General features: G+C 37.4%; 1 protein-coding gene across 2 annotated transcripts in view; it reads right to left on the reverse strand.

Annotated features, from left to right (window-relative positions):
- Positions 1 to 17,955, reverse strand: part of GPC6 (glypican 6) — a 1,116,910-nt gene that overhangs the window by 809,705 nt on the left and 289,250 nt on the right. For both annotated transcript variants that reach the window (XM_070408823.1, XM_070408822.1), the window contains exon 2: positions 16,167 to 16,325. In XM_070408823.1, the coding sequence (XP_070264924.1) occupies positions 16,167 to 16,325 (159 nt within the window). The remainder of the gene's footprint in view (positions 1 to 16,166; positions 16,326 to 17,955) is intronic.

Consider the following 17,955-nt stretch of genomic DNA (forward strand, 5'->3'; position numbering starts at 1 on the left):
ACATTAGAATGACTCTTAATAGAGACAAAACTCATTCACATTTTTCATAAAAAAATCCACAAAATTTCTGTAAGGCATATTAACAACATACAACGTGTTATTTAACACACAGTTTGAGAGCTTTTTTAACTTTGAAAGAATAAGACCTATCAATACATCTCATATAAGCTACTAAATAATATTCAGGAAGTAACTGCTTTTGCAGCACTCAGAGGCTAACAACACAATTTGGTTATGAGGAAGAGAGGAAAAAGTTTTATAGAACCACTCTGTCTCTCCAACTTACTGATCTCTTAAAGGCCAGCGGCACTGCCTTCTGTCTGCTAGGGGATCTGCTTACTGTCAGCTCTGGTCCTAGGTCAGCCATGAGGCCATCCATCTTTACAAGGTAATTCATTCTCACTGGGTTTTTTTTTTCCCTCTTCCTCTTACATCATAAAAGGAACTACACTGAGCAGATGTGTTTTTAATAAGTCTATACTTATAGAGATTCTCAGAATACCCAAATAAAAAGAAATAATATACTTTTCAAAGACCATTTTAATACTGATATCCTTAAAAATCAAGAAAATAGATACTTCCTAATGAAGACAAGATCAAGATAATCTCAATTACTAAAAAAGGCAAAGAACTAAATGAAAAGTTTAAATTTATTAATTGAAAGGACATATGTTCTTTTATCCTTGAGGAAGCTTCCTGTTAAAATGCCGCTATACAAACAATGTACCAGTACCTGTTATAATTCCTTTTCATAGTTTGCCCTGCACACTTTTCATTTCCAAAACTGTGGGGAAACCAACACCTGCCACAGCACAGGAGGTATAGAAATAAAGTCTTCGACTGCAGAATGTTACACTGAGTGTTGATCCTTCTCCTGACTACAGAAAGAAGGAAGGAGGAACAGAAATCAAGGGAATGCAGATCAAGGGAATGTAATGGCACCGAAGTCATGGACATGATCTATGAGACTGAGGGTATGTGGGGTGAAAAAATAAAAACAAAAACCACCCTGAATATAAGGACAGAGACATGCAAGAGAATACCAATGAAACAAACAATTTGACAAAGTTGGAAAAGGAAAATCACCTAACAAAATTGCTATATTCTGATGTGAATTTTGTCTTTCTTGACATTCTTAGGTCTCAGGTTAAGAAAATGTTGAAGTATACATTTGAAATAGAAGAGGAAAATTTGAAAACAGTAAAAGCAATAGTATAAAGTTAAGAAATAGACTTAGAATATTAATAAGGGGTATGAGAATCAGCAGTTTCAAAGACGTATCTCCTAGTTAATACCTTGTTTGGTTATGCAAATCTTTTAACACTGAATTGGCCTTTTCCTGGAATTAATTCATATGATATAACACATATAAAAAAGAAACAGTACAATATCCAAATGTTAAAGTCATTCACTTCTTAGGAGATAAAAAGTGTTCTTCAGAAGAGGGGACAAATAAGCACATTTCATTGAACTTAGAAGTTTTATCGTTGACTTTAATTATTTTGTCCTTAGTTTAAATAGTGATAGTATCACAAACTACCATTTAATTTATGAGCTACAGTATGAAACATGTAACATATTTTGAATTAAAGACAGAGTATTTTATACCACTGAATAAAGGTCTGGTAATTCGCAATCCCATATCCATGCTATTGGGGTTTAAATGATTTCCTAAGAATAAACACAACATGCTTTTGTTGTTGGCAGGATCTGCTTCTTTTTTGTTCCCAGCCTCCCACTTGCAGACACAGGAGTCCTCCTTGACACCAGCAAGGAAGGAATCAAGAATTTCTAGACTCAAATGCCATACCTGCTATTATTGGGGTTCAAATCTTGGGGCACCAGTTCTAATTGGTAAACAGGGCTCTCTCTTGTTTCTGTGTCTGAAATTCCATCTTCATAATGCTTCTCATTTGCCAAATTTTAGCCATGAGTTCTGACTCACTGACTCTTACCAGGGATCCTGTCCCTGTGCCCAGATCTGGCTCTTCCCAACAATCAGCTGTGTCTGCGTGTTTTTGTAGACATGTACCTGAATCCCCAGTGCCAGCACTCTCCTCTCTGCACAGTTACTGGTTTCCTTTGCTGAGATGTAGGTTGTTTGGCTGGGTCATTGTTGGTGAGAATACTTTCTGAATCCTCTTTGGCCCTCCCCTCCCACCATGTTGGACTCATAGCACCTATAAGAGGTCCACCTTGCTGTGGGTGGATCACGTTCCAGGCTAATTGGGTCGTACCTCACTTTGTCCATGTGAGAATGGCAAAGCATAGACTTATTCGCAAAATAATGTTTACCACTTAAAATATGAGTTCTTCTACTCACTAGATAGAATCTTCTTGTAATGGAAACAGCCACAAAGTTATGGTAAAGTCACCTGAGTTTCCCATTAATAACATAGAAATTTTCACTTCAGAAACAGAGCTCAAATATTTTATTTCAAGGTAATTTGATTTGCTTTCCTTATGGGAGAAGGCACAGCTTGGTAAAGGGTTTGTGCTGGATTAAATCTTAGCTCTGTATTTTACTAGCTATGTGAACTCAGGCAAATTGCTTAAGTCTCCATGCAAGAACCCTCTGACATATAAAATAGGAATAGGAATAATAACAATAATAATAATAATAAATCACTTACCTCATAGGATTGTTAAGGCTAAATTGGAGAACACATGAAAAGTTATTAAAATTGTGACTGGCTCCAAGTATTACTTAATACATATTAACTATAATTACTTAAATGTATGAGAATTTTCATGTTTATTGAGCAAGAAAATTAATTCTGTGCACAGTAGTGAGTTAAGGAAATGAAGAACTTCTTTACCAGAAAGACCTCATGAAAGTGAGGTGGTGGCATGGTTAAAATAGTAAACGCTAACTATATGCCAGGCATTTTAATAAGTGTTGTGTGTATACTATCTCATTTTAACACTCTTTGAGGCAGAATTTATTATTCTAACCATTTGAGATGGAGAAACTGAATTTCCGTCAAACAGTTGCCCAAAGCTATGGAGGTAGAAAGCAGCAGGGCCTGGGTTAGAAGGTCTGACAGCCTGAATACAGTAGCCAAATCACTAGGCTGTGCAGCCTGTGCCTGGCTCTGTACCCATTGCATTCTCTTCCCCTCCAGCCGGGGAAGGGCAGTAAATAAGTCCTTTCCTCATTTTATTGTGCATCAGTGGGGAAAGGCTCTATCACAAACTGCGGTTGAGGTAGGAAAATAAACTTGGATTCAGCAAATTAACTTTCAGCATAGCTTTCAATGACTAGGGTCTCAGACTATTAAATTTCGAATTTCAGAAACATGCTCTAGCGAAGAACAGCTGCTGCTGGATCCCAAACCACAAAGCAACAGCAGTCGCAGCATCTGGACCAACAGCTACCAGAGCGCCATAGGTAAATAAGGTGAAAGTCCCCTGAAATCTGACCCTTCCGAGTCCTCTCCCAAAGCCTGCTATGGGTGGCTGAAAGATACCTACACAAGACAGGCACATGGTTTCCTGTGTTGTTGTTTTTTTTTTAATGTATGTTCAGGCAGGAGGCTGTGACCTTTGCTTTCTATTGGTGGAATGGCTGTTAACATTGCCAGCTGGAAGTAAATGGAGATTTTAATTGAAATACATACAACTATCTACAAAGCGGGGCGCGGGGGGGGGGGCAAACCAGAGAGTCTTTCTAAGTTATCTAATGAGCACCCAGTGTGGCTTACATGTCTACAAACGATCCTCCCATTAGCTCGTTTTGCAAACAAATATTCAAAAAGAAAAGCCTTCTGGTAAGGCTTGGTGTCCATGTAGCTTCTAAAACCAATACCAGCTCAATTAGCTAATGTAAAAGAAAAGCATAAGTCAGTCAGGTTGCTGTCCATTTTTGCTTCCTGAGGAAAGTGGAAAAGAAAATAATATTGCAAAACAAGAAGTAGTTCTTTTAAATATATGTAACAATGGTCACTCCATATGACCTAATGAGCAATTATAGATATAAATATGTATTTGTCTTATTAAAACATTTTTTTTCAAAGATACATATTTCTCTTTATCCTTAATACTTTTAGAAATATGGTCTATTTTCTCAGACCTTCTTATTCCAGTGGAAGAAATTAATTACAGGTGTTTCCAAACTTACTATGGTTCAACTTAGGATTTTTCAATTTTACAATGGTGTAAAAGCGATACATAGTCAGTAGAATCCTTACTTTGCATATGATCTTTTCCTGCATGGCAATAAGTGGCACTATACCTCCATGATGCTTGGCGGCACTGGTGAGCTAGCTCCCCGCCAAGCACATGATCTCGAGGGTAAACAACAAATACTCTACAGAGTAATTAGATTGTTGGATGGTTTTGCCCAACTGTAGGCTAATGTAAGTGGTTTGAGCACATTTAACGTAGAGTAGGCTGAGCAAGCTATGATGGTCAATAGGTTAGGTGTATTAAATGCATTTTTTACTTAGGATATTTTCAATTTATGATGGCTTAGTCAGTCCAGGAGCATCTGTAATAGCCTTGCTATTTAGTATCTTATCACCTAATAAAAATGAAGATCTTCACTTAATTTGAAATGCTGGCTACCTAGCAATATAGATTATTCCACTTGTTGATAGTTGTTTAGATGGCAAGAAAACTTTTGTGATGAAAAAATATCATTACCCATCATTGCTTAACCTGCCTTTGTAAAGGTTACTGGTGCTTTATTTTTTTCATTATATCAATTATTTTAAAGAGTCATTGTATGTAAGGTTAAGATATTTGACAACAATGGTGCATTTCTTATTGCTGTTCAAACATATAAGAGGTTTTTAAATGAAGCTAATGGACAATGAGGGCAGAGAACAAAGCCATACTTAGAGTTCTACATTAGCAAGAAGAAATACAATTGACCCTTCTACTTTGTAATCAAGGTAGCTTTGATTAAGCTCCACAAAAATCAAAATGCTATGCAATTGACCAAAATCCTCACAAGCAAGGAAAATAAACTGTTGATTTTTTTTTTAATCTATTCCTCAAGTTTGCCTAAAGCTGATGGCCCTTAAAATGGGTTTATTTGGTTTATTTGTGTTTTGTTGTTGTTTTCAGATGAGGAATGGGACAGAGCAGAACTGGAAGGCCCTTGATGAACAAACTTGGAAGATTGCCACACTCCCTAAATCAAGTTCTGGCATTTTCTGTGTATACTGTATAGTGAAGGAACAGCATTAGTCATTGGCAAGAAATCCATTTAGGTGTGCAGGCAGTGCCCAGGTGATGTTTATTCTAAGGAATCTTAATGTCTCAGCCTATTGTAGAAGGTGGCACAAATAAACTTGGTGGAATATTTACCACTGAGTTTACTAGTGAACCCAAGGATAAAGAAACACCACGAGCCACCCAGCATCCCATCTCCTAGTCACCACTGGCAGGAAGCCAGGAGCACACCATGCTCAGTTTATCACTACATCGCTAATAACTTGAAGCAATGGCGATGTTAGCTGCCTTTAGAAAGTATACATTTTAGACCTAGCTGGTCTGACTCAGTGGATAGAGTGCCAGCCTGTGGACTGAAGGGTCCTGGATTCGATTCCAGTCGAGGGCACATGCCAGGGTTGCTGGCTCGATCCCCAGTAGGGGGCCTACAGAAGGCAGCCAATCAATGATTCTTTCTCATCATTGATGTTTCCATCTCTTCTTCTCCCTTCCTCTCTGAAATCAATAAAAATATATTTTAAAAAGTACACATCTTAAGTGAGGATTTAAGGCTGATGAAAAGAAACTATGAAAAATCAATAGCTATTTCATTAACACTGTATAAAAGTTCACTAAGTAAATATGCATATCTTTACATAATGCAGACTTCTTAACAGAGCTGCAGAAGCTCTGGAATTTTCAATGATGAATTTTCAACTCAGTTATGGTAACAGCCGTCAAAGTTGTACTAACAAAACGTTTTAAAGTCTGGGGAATATTAGCCCCAGAAAATACCCTTACTCTACAGGGGCTTGATTCCACTTTATATTTTATATTCATTTTATATTTATAAACGATTAAGTGTAAGACTTAAGGGTTGTAAATTACTTCATTTTTCAGAATTTATTTGAATATACTTTCATAAGAAAGCATATATTGGTTATTACATTTTTATTCATTGTCCTCAGAGATCAGGATTTTTTTCCCCCCAATGAGGCAAAAATTTAAAGTAACTTTAAATGCTTTAAAACTTTAAGTCAAATTATTCAAGTTTTCTACAATAAGCATTTACTACTTTAGAGTCAGAAAAATGTTATGTTATTAAGATGTTATTTGTTATTTTAGATGTTATTAAAAATAATATTTTAAAACGTTATTTTTCATTCAAGCCAAAAATGAGAAGAAATTAAAAATGCATTTTCTAGATAATAAAAAGTAAATATCTATTAAATCTTATAAACTAGAAAAAATAAGAAAAAAGAAAATAATTTTGTAGTTCACAAATATGAAACATTCAAATAAAGTCTAATTTTCATCTGCAAAAGGTCAAATGAGTTATGGCTCTTGAGTATAGTTCACTGTCAAAATCAGAAGGAACAGAGAGAGACTTGATTAATGTATAAAAGGCATTGTTTAATGATCAATAGGTGCTTGAAATCTAACATACACAGTGGGGACCTTTTTATTAGCAGACCATAAACTGATCTTAATATGGCAGAAGAAATATTTTTAAATCTGTCATCTTTCTGTGCCTCAACTCCAAGTCCTGATTACTGAGCTGTCGGCTCCACTTAACCAGTGACACTCAGGTGTATCCCAGAGTGCAGCCGAGAAGACGACCTGCTTCAGAAATGTCAAATGCGTAAGCTAAATGAAGATTGTGGAGTCCCATCAAGAACAGAGAATCAAAATATACAGTATCTGAACCCAGGAAGGTGTGTGCTAACTGGTTTTCTAAGTGACCCCTGTGCATCTTAACCACTCTTTATTCATGTGAACACACACTAGTGTCGTGTGTGTGTGTGTGTGTGTGTGTGTGTGTGTGTTTGATATAGAGAACACACGCATCCTGTTTTTTGAAGTAAGGGCTTCTGCACTCTCAATGAAGATCATCTTTGTTCTGAGAATTCAAAATTAGTTCCATTAAATCCACTGGAGCAAATGCTGCTGAAACCTAATATGGCTTCCAGGTTTATGGACCCCAAGAGTTAATAGATAAATAGAACTCAAAGCTTCCTATTTTCTCCTGTTGTATTTATTACCGGACCTTAAGTAATCCATCTGACTGGTCTGTGCCCTTGGATCTGTGCAAGTCGGTGCCATAGTCAGACAGCACTGCAGCAGAATTAAATATGCTCTCTATTAAGTGAGCTGTAGGAAGACAAAATAGAAATAGGAGACCTAATCCCAATAGTTAATGAGCTTAGACTTCAACAGAGAGGATGCAATAGATCATACTTTTTATCTATTAAGAATGCTATTAAAAGAACACTAAATAAGTGAAAATGATAAGGTGTCAACTACTTAAGTCTTGAGGAGAAGGAGACAGCCTTGATCTGAGTTAATTCAGAGGGCTGAGAGAACTATAACCTATAATGACCACAGCACTATTCTTCTAAACGAAGAAAAATATGCCAGGAAATTTTTTAAAATAAAAGATATGTAGAAAAGCACAACTTCTTCCAAAATGGAAAGGCCTGAGAGGCCCAATTTCCTGTTATCTTACTTCAAAGTTTACTTTTCATTTTCGCAGTTGTTTGGATTCAATCATACCAGTAGGTAGGGAGGAAACAGTATGAAGATCGTGTACTGCAATATATAGTCATCCCAAGAATAATATTTGTCCATTTAACAAACCTTTAAAGCACAATAAATGGAAAGTTCTGAAATTTGTAATGAGGAATTTTTAAAATTGTCTGAGTTCGGTGAACCATGCAAGCTTATCAGCTGGTCACTGACCCTACCTCCACAAATGGGGTCAGGTTCTCCTCCAGTCTAATGGAATGCTTGGAAACAGATGGAACTAATTGCTCAGGCAACCTGTCTCTTCCTTTGGATTTGCCAAAATGTGAAACTCCAAGAGCTCATTTCCATGTTGTCATTCAACCAAAAGTCACTGGGCGACTATGGAGCGATGAAGTGTTACTTATAATGCATCTATACTATATGTTCGCATTTTCTTCTGAATCTTGCCAACATTTGTGTTTGAATGGTCTGACTTGGTGTCCATGTAGCTTCTAAAAAAGTGTTGAATATTTTGAACCACAACAGGGAGACCTATATATGAAGCCTCACTTCAACAGTCCTATCCATATTACTAAACCAGAGATGTCATTTCCAGCAAAACAATAATAAAAATTTGAACAGAAGCAGACACTAAGCAGCCTTGATCCGAGTTAAATTTCTTATAAGTTGTGTTCATCTTTGCAACTTGAAAATGTTATGTGATTTACTCTTGTTGGGTACACAAAACATAAGTGTCGTTTAGCCTATGGACATTGCTCTCTGTCTAGAATGAATTAACTGTATTGAAATCTTCCATCCTGTATATGCTCAAGTCAGTTCTCTGTCTTTCAAAACTTTTTATTACAAAATTTAAAAATCATATACAAATGAGACTATAATAATAAACCCCATTGAAATTATCAACCAGCTTTGAGCATGATCACCTTTCTGCCCATCTTGCTCCTTCTATCTGCCCACCTCAGGGACTCCCTCAGCACAAAGGATGCCATTGAGATAAAGTTTCCCCAGAATGATTTTCTTTTGAATCCTGAGGAAGCATGCAAATGCTTTTCTTATGCTTTTACCATGTTGTGTTTTTTTGTTTGTTAGGAAAGGAAAATCTTATATTGTCTCAGTGGAGGAGGATGCACAGATTTTATTCCAATTTTGTATTAGGAAGGAGGATCAAGAATCTCTTGACACAACATCCCCACTTAAAGAGTGAGTGACTTATGCTGCTTCCCACTGCCCATCACACCTAACTGGAGGTAACGGGTCTCACTACCTTGACACACACGATGCAATCAAACCAGTCTACACTGAGCTACTGTGTTCTCAGGTCTGAAGACAATAACGTTTCCACTGATCTCTAATTTAAACCACCATTAAATATGTTTCTTACTTTTCATTAAAATAAGAAAATCTGTTTTCTCTATTCGGTGGCAGATCAAATTAAAAGAAATAAGTTTCCTGTAATTTACCCATACTTCCTCAAAGGATTAGTGAGCCACTGTCAGGGAACAGCTACTTGTCTGCTCATTAACATTCATGACCAAGAAACCTTCCTGTAAGGCTGGTTTCAGTGTCTGATAGAGCAATACTTAAAAGAAATTGTCTTGCCTGTGAAACAGCTGCTCAGCAAAGCCACCATGTAAGGGGATGGCGATAATAAGATGATAACATTATAAGCACAAGGGAACATAATGTGCTTTAAGTTACTGTGAGGTGTGTGGTAAGATAGCAGTCTATCATTGAGGACATGAAGCTGCTGATCAGGCATGCGCATCCTTAGTTTTTGAAAGATCTCTGGAGAGAGAGAGAGAGAGAGAGAGAGAGAGAGAGAGAGAGAGAGAGAGAGAACAAACCCCCTTGTACAAAGGAGTGAGTTCATGTGCAATGCATTTAAAGAACACCCAACCATGGATCATATATTCCAAGATTGTGCAAATGCAAGGCATTTGTGGTGTATAAATCTGTTCACTAGTTCTGCCAAAGCCAACTCCCTGGTTAGTTTATTCTTATTTTTCAAAGGACTGTCCTTTGGGAGAATTGGCAGATTACTTTCCAATGCCAGCGAGACTGTTTCTCAATTTCTGAAACCCAAGTCAGCACATTCTGATTTGCAGAGGAGGGTCCTTCAGACAAAATGCATGTTGTTGAGGTGGTAGCCTAGCAAACTTACAGGCGGCATTCAGCTAATTGCATCCTAGAATGATTAACATTCTAACCCTTAGGAATTACAGTAAAACTTGTTATTCTGCACAATGATGAAGGGGAATAATAGCATAAAATGGGAATATCACATCTTATTCTTGAATCACATCATGGAAGTTGTGTGTGTGTGTTTATGTGTGTATTTGTCAGTGTGCTAGGATATGGGAGGTGGTAGTTGAACAGAGGTTTCCTATCCAAGAAATACTTATTGATCTTGAGTTCCTAGAGAATCTATCCTCCCCCCTCTTCCCCCCAAAAAGCAAATATGGAACATAAACATTGCTTGGGAGGCTGTCAGCTGAGGACTATGGTAGATTAACATACAGAAACATTCACTTCTCCCTCCACCTCAACCTTGATGGGAGTCATATAGTCCTCCATCCCACTGATATGGTAATGATCATGAAATTTATCCTGGCCAATAGAACTTGAAAAGTCTGTGTGCCAATTCTAGTTTAGGCTTTAAGAAACATCGTGCCTCCATACATATAACTTAGTCTCCAAACTGGACCACGAAATCATGCCCACGATAAAGTACCACTTCCAAAAGAAAAAGAGACCTCTGGAGCAGAACAGATCAAATCTATACTCGAGAACCAAGCCTCTGTGAACAGAGCCCAAAACAGCCAAACTCTGGCCAATCCAAAGACCCATTAACAAAAAATAAATGCTTCTTGTTTATGCCCTGAACTTTTGCGGCTGTTTGTTCCAAAACAATGTCCGATTGATACAAAGCCAAGTGTCTAAAGAATGTTTACGAAATAGATAAATGCTAAATGTCAATAGAGTAATATTGTTTGGAAAAAGTCAATAGTAAATATGTTTACAAGTGCCATTGACTTTGTGAACATGCATACAAAATTGCTGGTAGCCTTTGTCTCCTCCTGACACTTCTTTAACTATCATGATCTTAACTTATTCTTTAAGGACTCTGTCTGCACCTCTTCCAAAGTCTCTAGCACCTCTAAATAAAACACTTGACTCCCTCTTTTCTGTTCCCATGTTCTGAGATAGTCAATTGCCTTCTGTGTTCATTTTAAGCTTAGATCTCCCCAATAAGGTAAACATTGTGATGGATTGTGACCGTATTTTTAACATTATTAGTCATTTTAAAATCTATTACAGACTTGGTTAAGTGCCTTCTATATGGTAGGTTATGAATAAATGTTTCCAAATTCAAATCACACACACACACCATCCATCCATCCATCCATATGACAGGAAATATAGAAGATTCTATCACCATATGGAAAACTACTTAGGTTTTCAAATAAGTGTATTCTCTGAGAAAAGTAGACCATATTTTAAAGCTATCATTATATGATTGCTGTCTCTACAGTATATAGATGAAAAATGATATTTTAAAAGAAAATACAGCAGATTTGCAGTGTAAAAATATTATGGTGCTGTGTATAAATTATTTCCGCATTCAGTAAAATGAGAATTCTGAGGGTGTTACTGTAGAATAAGTTCTTCAGAAAGATGGAAATTACTGCTGAACTTTTTTTTTTTTTTTTTTTTGCTTTTAAAAATGTACTTGCTGCCAAAATCTCTGGACAAATGTATGTCATTAATACACATAAATAAAAACCAAGAAGGAGAGAATAATAATAAGACCAAGAAGAACACACTAAACAAATAAACAAACAAAAACCCTCATATTGAGTTTCAAATGCAAATAAATTTCAGCTCAAATAAATCTGAGGAAAAAATAAACAGAATAAAATGCCCTGTCAACTAAATTTTCCTGTCCCTGAATTATCCATATTCCATACATGTTCCTAAAGAATAGAAAGCAGATGCCTACATCAAGATAGAGGTTACTAGACTTTGCTACCTAAGGGGAATAAACAATATGCTTTTATTGATTCAATACAAATTTTTCACAAAACACTCATTTGCTTTTAACTTAGGACAACTTCCAATTGAATACCATTCTGCCTTCAAAAATGTGGCTAGATTCTTTACCCATCAACATCACTATTGACTGGTAAAGAAATATCAGTGATTTTAGCCAATGTCCACACGAACCAAATAAAAACTTAGTGAGTATTTCAACCAAATATTGACTTCCTATCACATCACTATTTATAAGACTGATGTAAGTCAGGAGTATTAGGTTATACTCTTGGTTTCATCATTTTGGTGGAAACTTGGCAAGTCATTCACCCTCGCTAAACTCCAGGTTCCTTGGAAGCTGGACTATATTTAGGTGGGTAATTATATTTTTTTAAGGATTAAAAATATCTCCCACTTTTCTCTGAAAGACATTTCCACTTCCTCCCCACAATAACTTGGAGCAGGGCAGGCAGAGGGAGACAGAGAAATAGATGCTGCTTATCATAAAATTTCCACACATTCAGGGACTGGAAAGCACTCAAAAGGTGACAGTAGAGTGGTTAGGCTAGGTCTCAGGAGTGCTCAGTCCAGAAGGGAAGCCGACTCAGTCACTGACTGGCTGTGTGTCTTGAGAGTGCTGGTCACCCTGGCAAATAGGCAAACATCTACAAAGGGCGAGGTACAGGCCAAGTGTTGTCCATTATTACAATTACTACTATCAGAGTGTTCTCTTGTTCTCAATTTTCCTAGGATCCTAACAAATCAGCCACTGAAATGCATGACCACTATTGGGATTTAGACACAAATGCCACTTGGACAGGTCGGACAGTCACAAAACACAAAAAAAGCTAGGCAACTGAGAGGGTACACAAAGATGTCCCTTCCTTTTTTCTATATTTACATAATTTATTTGTTTTGTGTACTTCTGGCTGGATGTATGGCAGAGTGAGAAAGGTAAGAAATATAGGAGAAATTTTATGACCATCTGCCACTTGAACGGGGCTGGGTGCTCATCCCCACATTGAAAGTATCTCTATAATTCTGAGGGACCCTTTGCAGCTGTCAGACCCTGGCCAACAAGGTGAGGGGCCTGCAGGGATACGTAATGCAAACCAGAGGTGGAAAGTTGGCCAGAGAAAGGAAAAAAAACAACATACAAAAACTTGTGGTATAGGGAAAAGCACCAAGTGTCAAGAATATATAAACCCTTATTTTATATACATTTATCATAACATTTCAATTTTATGTTTAAAAAGAAAAAATGCTACAGAGTGATAAGCAAATTCCTTGCAAAAGATTGAAAATTTCAGCAATTGAAAATATATATTTTTTCAACTCATTGTCTTCAGATACAACCTTATTTTCAATTTATTGCTTCTTAGCTATATATTTTAGCCTAATGGGTATATGGAGCAAAAGCTGGCCATTTGGGAATGTAGACAAAAATATATATTAATTCAGGTTTAGGTTCCAATCACCCAATGAATATTTATAAATGTACAGTGTTGTCTTATAAATATTACTAATGATGTTAATAGGAACTTGGAAAGAAAATGACAACAAATAGAATGCTATGTTATGTTAAAAATTTTGAATTTCAAAATTTAAAAGTCACCTCTGTCAAATACCAAAAGTTAATGGAACAAAACATTCCCAGAATAATAAAGGAAGCAACAACTGTAGACTAATTTTAATAGTGATTGAATCTGGCCTCTCCATATAGTTTAGACTGAATCACACGTACCAGATAGAATTTAAAATGTTATTGTAGTTAAGGAAAATAGGAAGGAAAGGGGTCCCCTCTTCATATAATATAGTCATCATTCATATTATTTAAAATAAAATAAAATATCTAGCCAATAAAGACATCCAAAATACAGATGAAAAATCAGGATCTCTAGATTAAAGTGGGACCAGAGGCAGAAATGCAAAAGGCACACTTTGGATCAGGAGACCCCAGCAGAAATGCACAATGACTCACAGAATAGAAATGACTTATATGACCATCTTCTTATTCCTGCAAAGTGATCCTGCAAAGTCACCTTTCAGGAAAATAAAATTCAAAGCCCTTCAGAGCACCATTGGTTTTATCACTCAAGATAAGACTGGGAAGGTAACATTCCAAAACCGACCCTAGGTAGTTCTTCTGTGCTTACCAACTGATACTCATCAATAAACACCACGGGGACGGGTTACGGGGGAAAAACAGCCAAGGGAAAAAATGGAAAGCTACCTAGGTGAAGTTCCTGAAAGGTGACTTAGGGCATCACTTTCTAGGGATAAGAAGGTAAGCCATACAATTGCATAACTGACCTCATGAAATTGACAAAAGAAAGGGCAAACATGATAATGGTGACTTTTTAATTGGCATGTTTCTATAAATGTTTTAAAGACTGAGCTCTACAGAAGCTGTGCTCACCAGGACACATTCAGATTTTTTTTAAAAGTCTGGCTGAAAGCTTTCTTGGTAAAAATCTTAATTTCTCTCCCATTTCAGTGGAATGTAACTGCAATGAAATGCACTGCTACTAAATAATTCATCACCCTCTAAGTCAGATCTAATCTTATCAAAAGTCAATGTCCTGTCAAACAGATTGACTTAATACCCCTAAATACATTAACATAATTTAAAACACACCTGTAGAAAGAGAGAGAGGGAGGGATGGAGGAAAGAAGGGAGAATGGAGGAAGGGAAAAGGGAGGGAAGGAGATTTCCTTAGTAAAATGAATGAGATGTGGGATTAAATATTATAAATTCAAAGACATTGATATGAAAATACAAGAAGTATCTCACTCAGCCTTGTTGAATACCTTTACTCATTTACCAAAAAAACAAAGAAACAAAAACACAAAAACAAAAAAACTCTCCATAAAGCTACCTTACATCTACTATTTTTATTAAAAGATATATATATATATATATATATATATATATATATATATATAGTCTTTATACACATATATTATGTATTGTGAATACTGCCCTGGAACTATTGCAACCTAATTTTAGACTACAGTTTTATAAAAGCACTAGAGTTGTTTTCCAAGGGTAGAAATCAGCAGCAGCAGGTCCCTCCCACCTGCTTTCTGTCACAAAAGATAGAGTGTCTCAAGTGGCCTCCACCTGAACTGATACATTATAGTTCCTCAAACACAGAGCCCCTGCAGGGGCTCCTGAATGTCACTGGAGTGGTAATCTGTCAATCAAGGGTAACTCCCAAGTACTCCCTGGGTGCATTCAAGCGAACAAACATTCACAGTAACACTTCAAAACTAGGTATTATTTTCATATACATCTACATAATAAAGCCGAACACAGAGTGAGAGGCAGCAGAAGAATGTGAAGATGCTGAAAAATACTTGCAGGAAACACAAGTCCCATTCGCTTAGGTGGAAAATTTCACATCATCTTGAATACTGAAACCACAGCCGGGTGGACCTGCCTTTTAGAACTTGGAGGACTGATTTGAAAAAAATTGGTGCTGTTATACTCATTTAAAGCAGCAACGAAGCAGAACGTTTTACCTACTACAGAGGAAAACAAAAAGGAAAAAGAAAAGCTTTGGCAGGCCTCTTCTACACGGGCTCTGTTGTGCATTGACTGGAGAGCGGGAAGAAAATGAATGGCAGTTCTGTTGCCTTAGGCAACTTAATATGACTAAGGGCATAAGCAAGGCTCACCAGGATTTGCAAGTCTGCTTTACAAGGAGTCATAGAGTAAGGTACACTCATTTCTTAGAGCCCTAAGACTACACACCACTTAAGAATATTAACTTCATCCTTCTTAATTCAGTTTATAAAAATCAGACAGCTTTAAAATATTTTTCTGAGGCTCACATGAGAAAACTCAATGCTGGAATTCTAGTTATAATTACGTTCACACGTTGCACTTTCTAATACGGATGGTTTATTGAACAAATAGAATTGAGAAGTGAAGTCAATTGCATATAATCAGGAAATCAATAGGGGACTTAAACCTTATGCAGAAAGCACTGCAACTGAAAAGGGAACCCTGGCTATGTTATAGGGAGGAGGAACTCTAAAATAAAGGACACCATGTCATTGGCACTTCAAACACGCCTTTCTGTTTCAAAGTGTTGTATTTCAAAACATTTTGAATGGCATTCAATTCTTTTAAGGAAAAATGCCCCGATGAGAACTGAAGACAAGCTACAAAACCTGAATTAGAATCACTCTAATAATAAAACTTGAGCTTACGTCTTTCAGAAATCTCACAGGCAAACTGCAAATGCAAAACAGCTCTTTAAATCAGGTTTTTCCAAGCTATTACTATCTAAATTGTCAAGAAAGCACATGCTTAAAAAAAGCTATAAATATTTAAGAGGGAAAGAAAAGCTCCTACCTAAAAAAGGTTTTTCCCATAAGCCCAGGGTGTTTCTCATAGAAAAGCACAGGTAGGACAAAGTGAAAGTGGAGGATGTTGGACCTACCATCGAACTTCTTGTGCCTGGACACAAAGGTAGTGCGCACGAAGTGACTCGTCTCTTCCACGAGGTTTTCAAACTCCAGTTTGCTCTGCTGGCTGAGCTTGTCCTCCATTTCTGTGGTGCAGCAGGTATATTCTTGAGGACAGATTCTTAAATGTTCCCCTGCAAAGACAAGCTAAATGTCAGTATGAAACGAAAAGGACTTAGGGGAATTCGCGTCTCTCATGTTGCCCTCAAATCCGGGGGTATTTGTCCCCTCAACCCCTCCAGCCATCCCCATGAACTTGATCTGCGCCTCTGTGTACTTCACATTGCAAACATTCTGGGCTTTTGGTGAACCAGATGCTATGGTCTGAATGTTTGTGCCCCCTCCCCCCCGACACACACACACACACATACACACACACAACCACCACCACCCATAACTCATATGCATAAAACCCCAGTGATTAGGTCATGAATGGAATTAGTGCCTTATGAAAGGGACCCCAAATAACTAATTAATCCATCCCTTCTTTCAGCAAAAAGGTGGCATTTGTGAACTAGGGAGTAGGTGGCAGTCACTAGACCAGGGATGGGCAAACTTTTTGACTGGAGGGCCACAATGGGTTCTTAAACTGGACCAGAGGGCCGGAACAAAAGCATGGATGGAGTGTTTGTGTGAACTAATATAAATTCAAAGTAAACATCATTACATAAAAGGGTACGGTCTTTTTTTTTTTAGTTTTATTCATTTCAAACGGGCCAGATCCGGCCCGCGGGCTGTAGTTTGCCCACGGCTGCACTAGACAGTGAATCTGCCAGGGTCATGACCTTGGAGTTCCCAGCCTCCAGAACAGGGAGAAATAACTGTGTGTTGTTGATAAGCCACCCAGTTGATGGTATTCCTGTGAGAGCAGCTGGATATTTAGTTCCTGTCCCTGTCATGTAAAGACCTCGGAAGACCACGGCGATTTTCTGCTCTTATTTGAAATGTACCAAGTAACACCAAATGACAAGAGATGTAAGACAGTTATATGGGTGATTCTTTGGAAACCTCAAGTAAGGCAAAGACCATCAGTCCCATCACCGTCGTCCCGGACAGCTAGGGCGAGAAAACATGGGAATGGGCCCTGAGTTCTCCAACTGCCTGTCCATCTGTCAGAATGCATCAGCTTTTTATTGGGTGAAAGTGAGTGTGTTTTTAATGGCAGGTCCCAGGTGCCACACATTCTCTCAGGTGACATTTCTTTGTCAGAGAGAAAATGTTCATCTACAAGGAGGAAGACACTAATGGGTTTAATTAACGGTGATAGTACTAGTATATAGAAATGTGAAGTAAAAGGTAATGAAAGTCTTGTATTCGATTCAACAGATGTATAGCTGGATATACCAGGCCGCTTGTTTTGACAATATTGCTCTCTTCAATGCTATTTGCAAGTAGGAGCCAAACCTTGGCTTCATGAAATTAAAATGGTCTGAAATGAAAATGTGAGTTTCCAGTTGGTACAGCTTCTTTAGTGTCAAAAATGTTTAGCAGAAGCTGTGGAGGGAAGAAGAAAAATCCACCCGACATCTTGCTAAGTAAAACTAACATGTTGCCCCTGCTGATGAAGCCACTGTGGGTCATTTGAAAGCTGTGTGTACTTGATGGGATCATTAAAAGTCATTTCTAATATTTAACAATAGTTATATAATATTATGTCCTGTGACCCTGTCTGATGTACAAGGGGCTTCATGATTCCTCATGTAGATCAAGGTTTTAGTACCTACTTAAAGCAACCCCAGAATTAAAAAAATTATCTCAGTGTGT

The sequence above is a fragment of the Myotis yumanensis genome, unplaced genomic scaffold (genome assembly GCF_028538775.1).
Source record: "Myotis yumanensis isolate MYYU_CA2020_CCGP unplaced genomic scaffold, mMyoYum1.0.hap1 SCAF_3, whole genome shotgun sequence".
NCBI classification, from domain to species: Eukaryota; Metazoa; Chordata; class Mammalia; order Chiroptera; family Vespertilionidae; genus Myotis; species Myotis yumanensis.